Raw genomic sequence first — 12,265 nt, 5'->3', positions numbered from 1 at the left:
TTTTGAGAGAATGCTGTGAAAAACAATAGTGCTTAAAATGGAAATTTGTTAAATGACCCAAGTATAAGAATATGTTCGAGTCACTGTATTGAGAGCATGAATCTGTTGTGGATAAAAGTGATTTATTGGTAAATACTAACTAAAGTAATAGTGTAATTTAATTTAAGCTAATTTGTTCTGGTACCTATTCTATAATGAAATAGTTGAAGGAAGAAGTTAGGCAAGGCAAAACATTTTTCCAGTCATTTAACTTATTTGTAAAGAAATACGTTTACAGGATAATGTATATTCTGGGGTTTGCACCATATTCATGTGTTAACCTATAATAAATGCCTTTTATATACAGTAAAAGTTACTTTTATTTCAGTGTGCTGATGCATTTGTTTCATCCATACCCAAAACAATTGAACTTTTTTGACAGTTTGGGCTGTTTGACTAAGACATGAATAAAGCAGAGAATACAGACTTAATGACCATACATTAAAAATGTGACATTTCTAGTTTTCTGATGATCTAGAGTAGCCAGTGAAATTGATCATACAAATCAGTGTTAATGTTTGTCTACTTTTTTCATGTTCATAGTTAAGAGTAATGAGTAGAGTGCAAGAGAGGCAGTCTAACTGAGAGGAACAAATGTGCCTTTAATTGATTAGGTTTTTCTTTGATGTACTTTTAAGTCTGCCTCACTTATCTTGCAGAACTTCAGTAGTAGTTCATCGGCAAGTCAGGAATATGACAACCCCAAGGTGAAAGCATCCTCATCAGCTAATGCCATTTATGCACTCGCTGTCAGGTAGGAGCCATGTACCTGTGTAAAGCGGATCCTTCAAAAGTATAACTTGTTCATAATTTAGTTCTACTTTTTGATTTTCTGTAACGGTAGAAATCACACAGCTGGAGTGTTGCATGTTGAACAAATACAAAATTAATAGCATTTTCACAGAAGAGAAAACATGAAGTGTCTGTTAGCACAGTTATTGGACTTTATACAAGTAAAACGAACTATAAAGCCTTTATTTAAGTGTGCTGTTTTTATAATCCCAGTATAAAGAAGACTGGCCTGTGTAATGGTTAACACAATGAACATAGGTCTGCTTCTTATTTGTTTTTGGCCTTGTGTAATAAAGTATAAAAGATCAAAAACTGTGTGTTATTCATTTGCCCCACTTACTACAGCACATAAATGGTTGCAGCTTTAAAGGAAGTAAGTTAAAGGATGCAAAAGTGTCTCAACCATTAATTCACGAGAAAGGAAACAGAAGTGAAAATGTGTTTAACAGATTTCTCACAAGATGAGCAATGCAATAAAAGGTTGACTTTTTGAGGGTAACATTTTAAAAAGATCCTTAATCAGTGACATTAATTACAAATAAGAACTATGGCTATGAGCAGAAATTTTAGAAAAAATATCAGAAGAGGAAACAAGCCACATTTTCATGTCACTTAACAGGAGACACTTTTCTGATGAACAGGGTGAATTAACAAGAGTACTGTGCTGGTGCTATTTAATTGGAATCCTAGTTCATGTGAATAGCTTAATTCAACACAATGTTTTACAATGGTGTACATTTAGCTACAAAACATTTTGGTATAATTCAAGTGTTTGTTAAAGATGTCTCTGTTTTTGAACTCTTATTGTCCAATATAAAATCTTCAACCTTGTCAACCATAATGTTTTGCACTTACTATTGAAAGTAAGCTGAACCCAAGAAATATTTCAAGCTTTCTTCATGTGAAGAGATTTTGTCAACTAATTGGAAACTAATCCGCTGGAAAGAAAAAAATATTTCAGATTAGATTTTAAAGTGTAAAATAGAAATGCAAAGCTATAGCTTTTGTGTCTGTATTATGCGGGACTGCCTTTAACCTGTTTATGTGTTTATTTTTTTATTTTTTAGGCACATGATGATAACTTATGAGTACAATTGTCTTAAAATAAGCAATGTTCCTCATTATTTATAAATTAAGTTTGTTCCATTCTTAGTATTAAGATTTAGATCACATTACATTTATTACAGTGAATGGGCTACCATTCCAAATCTGTGTTCTGATTTTCAGACAGCCCTACCAGCAAAGTAGACCTCATAAGTAATGCATACGAATAGGTTTTAAACAGCAGCATGTATTTGACTTGTCCTAGGAATGATAATTCTGCATATTTTAGCCCTTTGTTAAATCTAATACTTTTTCTAAAAACTCAAAACATGACTCCTTTATTTTGCTGTACCATTTAGTTACTTTTGTTTCCTGAAGCTAAACTTAGATTCATTGTGTTCCTTGTAACAGTATGTATTGCATTTGTAATATACTGTTAAGTTCTAGCTTTCTTTTTTATAGACCGGTATCTGGCTTAAAGTCTCTGGGAGTGGAAGATTTGAAAGACAGTGATGACGAGTCAGAGTACATGTCTCCTTCTTCTCGTCCTGTCTTGCCACCACACCCCACACTTCCACAAGAGGCTAATAATCGTGGGCCACCACTTGCTGCTCCTAACCCACGGTAAGAAGAATAGGTGTTTGGCAGACATGATATGATCTGGCATCTTGTGACATAGGATCAGTTTCTGTTCTGGCAAAGAATCTTCATCGTGGCATACACCGTAGCCTAGAAAGTGTGCTTCTTCTACTTGCCTTCAATGCCTAAGAAGGTGTCATTAATAAGGTCAGGCTGGCTGAAGCTGTGCTATACTCTGTGATTATATTCCCTCTTCTCACCCTGGCAGGCTGGTGGTTGGAGATCTGGAACTTGAAGGTCCTCAGATGTATGAAGCCATGTTCAACATTCATTCACAAGCTTTTTCATGTGAAGGACAGCAGGCGAAAGATTCAGGTAAGCGAATACCTTACTGACTGGGTAAAGATCTCTCCATTGCTCCATCAATCTTGTATTTGATAAGAACCTCCTATATCTACTAGCTGATGGTTGTTTTCATTTTTTTTAGTGGAATGACTGGAAAATTACTAACACTTATTTAAAGACCACCTCTTATTAGTTAAATTAAAAGTAGGTTATGCCAGTTTATACTAGAAGATTACACAACACAGTTGTATATAAAGGGTATGATGTAAACTTTTACTGGTAGCAGTAAAACATTTATAGGAAATTAGTCACTGAACTTGTTCTAAAGCTACTGTATCTTCTAATGCTGACCTTTAGTTCTAGTTGTATTCAGATATTAAATGTTTCCTGTAATTTAGTAGTTGTTCCTTTAACTCTTTTAGGGCGGATGTCAACTTTTGTCAAAATTTGGGGATAGAGGACGGTAATCAGCTGTAAACTGCGACAAAACTGGCCGTTACGTTTTTTGCTAGAAGAAACGTTAGTTTCGTGGAATTGAACTCGACTCCATGCGCATGAGTGAGCAACCACTAAAAAGGCACAGATATCTGGCAAGATACCAAAGCGAATGCGCAAAGTGAAATACTCTGTGGAGGACGTTTTGCGTATTATCATTGAATCAGACTCAGTCTTGTCGGACTCCGATTTTGCTGTAAGTGATCTGGAGACCGAAAATGACAGAGTGGTACCAGCATCAGCTGATTGGTGCCCAGCTGAATGCATTCATGTAGCTGATGCACCTACCGCTTGGGTGGACTGCCACTTACGATGACAACAGGTACAAACCAGATTATGTCACACTGCAAAAACAGCCAGGCAGCAAGCCCACCATGTATTCCTGCTGGCCATCAAGCTGCCCACACAGCTGCTGCTGCCAGAGATGCTAAACAGGTGCCAACAGCAGCAACAGACATTTTATATTTGAAACCATCGCTTTGTGCGCTTTCCAGAAAACTTGAGTTTTTGGCAAAAAATATTCAGCCCTCAAAAGAGTTAAGCAACTAGTAATGTGGAGCTGGGCAATACAAGATTTCTTGCATTGTTTCTGAAAATTATTGAAGTTATTGGCAGTTTAGAGAATGATGCTGAACAGTAGTAGTTTAGAATAGTAAAGTTTTTAGAGTCTCAACTTTGGTGGATAGAGTTTGGTACCTTACTGCTGAGGCTGCTCCCTAGCCAAAACACACATGGCATGTGCAGAATTACTGTATATGGAGAGTGATCCTACAAGCGAGTATGTGTAAACAGAAATTATGCTGGAATTGTACAAATATAGCCTTGAAAAAACACACAGATTGTCCTGAGTTTGTCTAACCATGTCGCTTTTTCCTTTCAGACTATTCTGAACTCCCACCTTCCACTGCTTCTGCCTCTTTATCAGCTTCCAATGGGCCTGGTGATACAGAGAGTGATGAGGATAACAGCTATGATATTCCAAAGCCTCCCTTGCCCATTGCACCTGCCAGGCGTACCTTCTCTGACATCTCAAGTGTGGCATCGGCCTTTTATAGAGTATCAGTGGACAATAATCCAGCTGCTCCAAATCCCTGTAGGAGTTCTGATTATTTTGGTGGTGATAATTAACTTTATAGCAAATGTTTTTCAACCCATGGAGTATCAGCCTCCTGACACAATGTGCTTGCTGACAATGCACATCCCTTCCATCATACCAGCATGGTATATTAGACCTGTAGTTGGGCTGGAGGTAGCTGTGCCTTTAAAAGACCCTGACCAATAGTGCCATGAGCCCACACATATCTGCCCCATATTTTAAATGTATATTTTAATTGCTAATACAACAGCTTTTTATCTCTGTGCTCCAGTAGTCTCACTATTTGCTCAGCAAGTTGTTGAAACATACCAAGGTGGGAAAATGCACAGCACAGAACTTTTAAGTCTCGGCCCTTAAGGCAACTGCGCACTAATTGATGTCTACCAATCATTAGCTACAGTCTTTGGTTGAACCAAGTTCTTTATCAGACCTACTGTATGACACTGTGACAGTGTAAAGCTTTTCCAAGTAAAATGTATACAGATTAGGTTAGATGTGGAGGGTTTTACAAAGGTGATTGAATGCATGGAGCAATTCTGACACTGAACATGCATATTACACTGAGTGAGTGGTTTGTATAGTCCATATGATCACATTAGCATAGACAAAAATATCTATCTACAAAATATGATTTGCTAGTTTACAGCAGACTGTCAGTATTTTTGTTTGTTCCAAATGCAGTATCATTTTCACCTGTGATTGCTTGTCATTAATTGGTCACTATTTTAAACGTGTCTCAGACAGAATTAGAAAATCTGAAAATCTGAGGTGAAACTAAAAGAAGAAAAAAATGTAAATGCAAAATATGGAATAACATAAATGAACCTGTTCAAATGGTTTTTTGGAGTGAGGCACTTCATAAGGAACTGCTTCTGCCAAAATGTCTTCAAGTTTATTGGTTCCACATAGATACAATTAGATGCATATTATCTTTTTGTGCCATAACCTTAAAGATGTATTTTAACCCTAATGCTTGTCCTAAAACACCCACATACATCTAAAAATGACAGAGGAGGACAAAACAACCATTAGAGCAAAATGGCTGTATACTCGTTTTTATTGCTTGTTCAAAGAAAGGTTATTATAGTTAAGAAAAACTAATATCAAAACTGAAACTATTAATAAAAAAAACATTTCCATAAACTGAAATAAAATAATTAATAAAACCGAAATAAAAAACTAAAACTAAATGAAACTTATTAAAGTAGCTGAAAAGACTAGCTGAAATAAAATAATGATTTGCTAAAATATTTTTAGTTTTCATAACAGCGGAACTTATGCAAGGGCTAACCTGAGCTGCAGGGGTCCTGAAATTAATCAAAATATCTTAATAAGAATTTCATGTTTGGTTTTTAAATACGTTTTCCTGCCGTTAGTCTTTAACCCTTGTAACTTTTAACTCTAAAACAGAAAGTCATCCACCATGAGCTGCCTGCATATGTTCATCCAGTAAATGGTGGCTGGTAAAGAAGGGAGGGTGTTCACACAGCATTTGCGGTGACAGAGCAAGCTGAATTTGGATGGATAAAGCGTGTGACAAAGAAAGCAATTTACTGTGTGACAATAATGACAATTCTTCAGGAGCTGATAGTGATAACGTGATAGATTATGGTTCAAGTGTTAATGAAGTATACCAAGGTGATGATTTTGGTTTGAATGTGCTCGGCAACTTTCAAAGCTGCCATTCACATTATTAGATAGATAATCCCTTACAGAATTTCAGTCTGTTCATAAATGACATATAATTCAGACTGAGCCCAAGATACAGTATGTACACAGCAATAAATTCAGCAGCACACACTAATCTAAATTCCAGGATGCATGACTCTGATGTCCGTTATGATGAGCTGCTTCTTTTATATCAAAATTTAATTCAGATTACTGAAGTCGAAATGTGCTGGTCAACAAAACATGTACTGTATAAACAGAAAAATCATGATTGAGTAATGTTTCAGTTTACTTCTCGAGTGTCTGCATTTTGTTTACAATAATTCACTTTGCACAGGAGAAATCCTTTTTGAAAATGAAACTGCACTGATCAAAAGACTGACTAGGTTAACATACAAGATCAGCATATTGTTGCTCACCACTTTTGCTTTAAAAAGGTCATTTACCAATGAAGTGATACAAATCTTGTTCAATTTGTTGCCAGTGTGTCTACTGAACTACAGGTAGGTAGGTGAAGAGTCTGCCAACTGGTGAAAAAATAAACCTACCAGTGTGTTTTTGTATTTATTCTGTATTTATTAATTTAACTTATTTAGTGTTACATTCACAGTTCAAAATACCTGATATTGTGAAAATAATCTGTTGGCAGAATTGTTTTAAAATATTTGCCTCCTTGTTTTCAATCTTTCTCAAAATACATAGATAAAATATCATACTCTTTTTGTTCTTAACATCAGCCATGTCATACATATTGCATATATATAGTATTGTTGCAATAGGCTGACACAGTGTCCAGAGATTTTTCCTGTCTTGCATACAAGCTGCTGGGATAGGGTCCAGGATTCCTACAATCCTGCTCTGGATAAGCGAGTTTAGAAAAAATATATTTTTCTTTGTTTCCCTTAATACAGCTAGGTGGGGTCTGCTCACTGATTCAAACTTTAAGAGCCTTGTTCTTCCTAAGCCCCCATAATTTTCATGATCACATCTGTCAGAACATAGTAGAATCTATTTTCTGATTTTTGATCTCTTTTTCAGGCCTGTAGGTGGCAAAATTCTCTCTATAAATTATATGTGCCTGAGCTGGAATCAGCGATCAATATGGCTTGTAGAAAACAAAGCCAAATATGGGAAATCTTTGATTGATACTTTATTAATCCCAAGTGTAAATTCACACATATTGAATACAATATTGAAGGCATTAATTATGAGCACATTGTCTTGGAGCAGGATGTGTTGTATGCTGTAGACATTTAGAGCAAAAAAACCCTCAAATCTTAAAATTCACTTAAATTTCGTCACACATTGGCCTATTCTGAGCTAGAAAAGGAAAAGATAAAAAGTGCCAACAGTGAACACACATTTGTTCGGCACAAATGACATCAAAAATATTTAAAAAATTATAAAATTGTTTATATTCAGTATTTGGTTTTGATTATACCTTTGTTTATCAGACAAAAACAATACAAGATAGTAAACCATGTCGTATAGTAAGCTTCCACTAGCATTAAACTCGTATTCTATCCAAACCTGTTCTGTCTGATTATGACACAAAACTAAACTCCATAGTAGTTCTTTAACCATACAATAATTACTAAAACTAAAACTGAAATTAATATATAAAAATAAAATAGAAATGTCTTTGTGAAATAAAAACTAAATTAAAACTAAAAATAGATGATGGACAGAGAAAACTAAACTGAATTTCCAAGTAAGATCAAAAATAATTTTAAAATAAAAACTAATATCAAAAGGCAAAACTATAATAATCTTGGTTCAAAGTATTGAAACTAATTGCCTTGAAGGTATCAGAGTAACTGCTACAGTTGGAACAAGTCACAGGAACTGCATTGCCACCTGTGTCAAGGTGACAAGATTCACATAAAAGGACCCAAGGAACAGGGTATTGTAGCTACCCCACGTTTCATCGTCCTTTTCAATATAGTTTATAAGCGATACAACTCTTAATACAGTACGCGCCTTTTCTTTCTTGACAAGTTATGCTTGCCCTTCACCTCTAGTCTGATTTTCTAAATAGACTTGTTTAATTTTGTCAGACAGTGGGTGTCAGTTATAATGCCTTCAGTTAATCGGGTATATCAGAAGTACTATGTAACTAAGAGCTATATAGGTGTATATCTATATATGATTTTTGTCTATGTTTACATTTCAATAAGAAACTTATTCTACATCTTGTAGAATACCAAATAAAGCATAAATTACACTCATGTACTAATTGTTTAATTTACAGCACACTACAAATATGCAAAATTCCACAGTTTATATCTTTCCTTTCACTCATTCTTTGTTTTTTCTTTCTGCAGTTTTGACAGATTCTAGTCAGGCACCAGAGAGGCCTCCTAAACCTTTGCCACGTCGAATAAACTCTGATCGCCGACCGAGCCCCGTTCCCCAAAGCAGTGGCAATGGAGCCAACCCTCAGATTTCCTCTGAAATTGAGAGTCTCATGAGCCAAGGATACTCATATCAGGACATTCAGAAAGCACTGGTGATTGCACAGAACAATATCGAAATGGCCAAGAATATCCTGAGAGAGTTTGTTTCAGTTCCATCAACTGCTCACATTCTCACGTAGCTGAAGCCTCAGTCTTTTGGAATTCAGGAATGCCTTCAAGATCGGTGGCAAGGTAGAGGTGAGTGTAAATTCCAAACCCAGCCATAGCAAGACCACCGAAGACTGCAAGGCTTGCTTGACATGGTGCTTTTTCCTGTGTTTGAAGAAAGAGAGAAGAATATGCTCACACTGCAGCTGTGGTATGCAAATAAACAAGAAGGAAAGACAAAGCAAAGCTGACGTCTGCAATTTTTTTTTTTTTTGTCAAAAACCTTCCAAGTTTCATTGCAGCAAACCTAACTGGTGACGTGTTACAGAAGGGACTCCGTGTTTAGAATGATGACCTTTTGTGCCCAGCTCCTGAAGTGTTAGGCCTGGGGTATTTAAATAACAGGAGCAAGTGCTTCAGAATGCTGCTGTGTGGCCTTCACCTCCCTTTCCCTTTTAAATTTTGCTTCTGTTTTTTTTTTTTTTTGTTTTGTTTTGTTTTTTGGCTTTATGCAAGTGTGTTTCAAATGAGTTCATGAGAGTCCATGGATCTACTGCATCACATGCCTTAGTAACAAATCTTCATCTGAAGCCTTTATCAGGTTGTTTGCTGTGCAGCACAAAATTGGACACCACCCCCTCCAACTCCTCTGTGTCCAGAGGTGGTTTATTGTCATTTATTGATTGCAGTTGTTGTTTATTTTTTGAGTCGAATGTACTTTAGATAAGCATAGTTTATACGTATATATTTTTTTAAAGACATCTGCTGCTTTTCATTATGCTGAAAATGTCATTAAATGATAATGTGGGGGTGGTCAAATATGGAAAATAAGATACTCTCTAAATTTGCAAGTCCTTTTATGTGAGTTCACACTGATCTACAATAACATTTATATATGTATATTAAAAAACAAAAAACAAAACAGTATTTGAGACATTCTGAAGAAAAATAACTCTGCACCCCAAATGGGTGAGTGGGTCTGTGTGTGTGTGTGTGCGTGAGAGAGAGAGAGAAGTGAGAGTGTGTGTGTGGGTGTGTGAGAGAGACAGAGACACAGATGGATTTTGTTGCCCTCTGTGGCCATAGCATGCTACCTCTGTTTGGAAGCCAGCTAGCGGAGCTTATGCCCTCACTCCGGCAATGCTGCTTACTAAAGCTGTGTCATCCTTTTATAAATCTGATTAAATAGGCGGGTAAGCAAACACTTGAATTAAATTTTGGATGATTTGGTTGATTGAACACTGTTATATTAGTTTGGAAGGTGTTATAGAAGCTGACTGAAGGAAGTTGGTTTGTATTTGCTGCACTTTAATGTTCCCTTTAGTTAGAAGCGAGTATTCCGAGGCTCTTGTTTCATTTGAATTTGCTCATTTGAAACAAGGCAAATGCCATAGCCACATGCACCAGCAAATGTAAAACTACGAACAGTGACAGCCGGAATGGTTGCGTAGTTTTTTTTTTGTTTTTTTTTTTGTTTTTTTTTTGTTTGTTTGTTTTTTTTTCTCTTATTTAGATATCTTTTAATGGTCCCTTCTGTGTGATGTAAGGAGCTGTTGTAGTGTTCAGCTCTCCGTCTTACTGGAAATCTCAAGTTTTCGGTGTCATCATTTCCTTCTTTCTCAGGGCTGATCCCCATGTCCAGCCTTGACACCTGAGTCTTATCCTTTCACTCTGTGCACTTGAGCATATTAACTCTAATTGCAAACTTTTAACTGTCTGGTGTCATTGTTCCATTACCAGTTAGCTAGCATATAAGAATCATCTTTATGGCTTTTAGTGACATTTTTATTCCTAGCCTTCCTTTACATAGAAAAGGTGACTTGGAATAGCCACCCTGTTGTGCATCATGTGAGCATTAACTTACCTGTGAGGGAGTGCGTGCGTGCATGCATGCATATGGAAGACTTATCACAGACGATGTTATGCAACTGAGGGCTTTTCTTCCTGCAGCACATTTACTGGGTGCTGTCATGCATGTGTGTACACATTTACAAGCAGGCTGCTGCTTCTTATGCTGCTTGCTGCCTTTGGTAGCTTTTCAAGGCTATGCTAAATGTTTGCTTTGTGTCCAACATGCTCTGCAGTTAAGCACCACCATGTTGTTGGTGGTGCTCCACTGGGTGCTCGTGTGTTGGTCAAGGAGTCATTGTTTGCATTGTGTCTGTCTGCGTGTGTATTTATTTTATTCAGTCTGTTTTGTTAGTACATTATGTAGCATCACTCCAAGCGTATTTCAAGTTAGCAGTCCCACACTCTCACCCCCGTTTTGACAAAATCGCACACTTTTCAACTGTGTAGTGCCAAGTAAATGGGGAACTGTCTCTGGAAATGGACAATGGGGGGTTGGGGGTGGGGGATAGATTTGGTGCAAGTAGGCCGAGAGCAGATTTGTGTGTGCGTCTTACTCCGAGTGTCGATGAGTGAGTGTGCGGGCATGCGTGTGCTCTTTCTTGGGTTTTTTTTTTTTTTTTTTAAGTCGATTAAACTTGCTTTTCAATTTTTTTTTTATTTTTTTAAAGTTTATTTTACTGAATAAACTAATATCGATTCATATAATATATCAGTGTTAAAAGTTTTTATTAAATATTTTAATCTATGATGAAATAGTTTCAGTAATATAATAAAACAAATGGAAAATCTTTATTAACAGTATTTAATCGTTTCTGCAATCTGTGCAAAAGTGAAATAATGGATGATAAATGAACGCTTTCTTAGACGAATCTGTATGTGGAAGCTTTAGCGTTCCATCTCACTTTTTCAGTTTCTTGCCTTTTTGTTTAAGTTGTTTTGAAGAATAGTAATAATTACTAATGTTATTTATTTTTGTTTATACTCCAGGCACAGAGAATGTCTGTATTTTATTTTTTTTAATCTTTCATTCTGGAATTTATGCATCTGTCATTAAAACATTTTTAATAAGAAATGTGTGTGGTCTAAACTTTCCTTTTGGGGGGGACTCATCATTGCCAGGGGTCTCATTCTGTGTTTAGTGTCTTTGAGAAATGACTTTTGAGTTTGTAACTTATTTGAAACCTTCATAATAGTACTATAATTTTACATTTTTTTTTTCTGCCTACATTTAACTTAGATGAAGATCTGATCACATTTTAAGTCATGCAATATATATGAGGACACAATAAAGCAAATAAGGTAAATAGTATACTTTTTCATTAATTTATTGTTTAAACTAATCCAAAAATGTAGTGGTTGTTGAGAGAAAAAATGTGTTCGTATCCTTTCAGTAACCCGTGTGACTCCCTTAAGCAGCAATCACATCAACCCGATGTTTAGGGCAACTTGGTCAGCCATACATATTGTTTTGGAGGAATTGTGCACCTTTCCTCATTATAAACTTCTTAAACTCTAATATTTGATGGTGGGTTTTCTTGCACGTACTCCGCATTCCAGGTCTAGCCACAACATTCCTACTGACTTAAGGTCAGAACTTTGATGCTGCCATTCTACAATGCAAACCACCTTGTATTTCAGCCATTTGTTTTGTAGCTTGACTGACATTTTGAATCGTCGTCATACCACGAGATTCACCTTCTGTTGCATTTCAGTTTACAGACTGATACTTTGATATTCTCTAGTTGTGCAATACGAATGGTTTCATCAGGACATTTCTGAAATAGAAAAGCAA

The 12,265-nt window shown here is 36.2% G+C and overlaps 2 protein-coding genes across 2 annotated transcripts in view; both read left to right on the top strand.

Annotated features, from left to right (window-relative positions):
- The window catches only part of cbl (Cbl proto-oncogene, E3 ubiquitin protein ligase), a 118,242-nt gene extending 106,697 nt beyond the window's left edge, over positions 1 to 11,545 (top strand). Inside the window, exons 12-16 of the mRNA XM_028808435.2 lie at positions 699 to 793; positions 2,338 to 2,499; positions 2,723 to 2,829; positions 4,175 to 4,387; positions 8,383 to 11,545. Of these exons, the coding sequence (XP_028664268.1) occupies positions 699 to 793; positions 2,338 to 2,499; positions 2,723 to 2,829; positions 4,175 to 4,387; positions 8,383 to 8,654 (849 nt within the window). The 3' untranslated portion in view covers positions 8,655 to 11,545. The remainder of the gene's footprint in view (positions 1 to 698; positions 794 to 2,337; positions 2,500 to 2,722; positions 2,830 to 4,174; positions 4,388 to 8,382) is intronic.
- The window catches only part of LOC114656856 (40S ribosomal protein S25), a 1,002,297-nt gene that overhangs the window by 239,750 nt on the left and 750,282 nt on the right, over positions 1 to 12,265 (top strand). The gene's annotated exons all lie outside the window — the stretch shown is intronic.

The sequence above is a fragment of the Erpetoichthys calabaricus genome, chromosome 9, assembly GCF_900747795.2.
Source record: "Erpetoichthys calabaricus chromosome 9, fErpCal1.3, whole genome shotgun sequence".
Lineage (NCBI taxonomy): Eukaryota > Metazoa > Chordata > Cladistia > Polypteriformes > Polypteridae > Erpetoichthys > Erpetoichthys calabaricus.
Note: the sequence above shows the minus strand (reverse complement) of the source record. Positions and strands in the feature narration are given on the sequence as shown.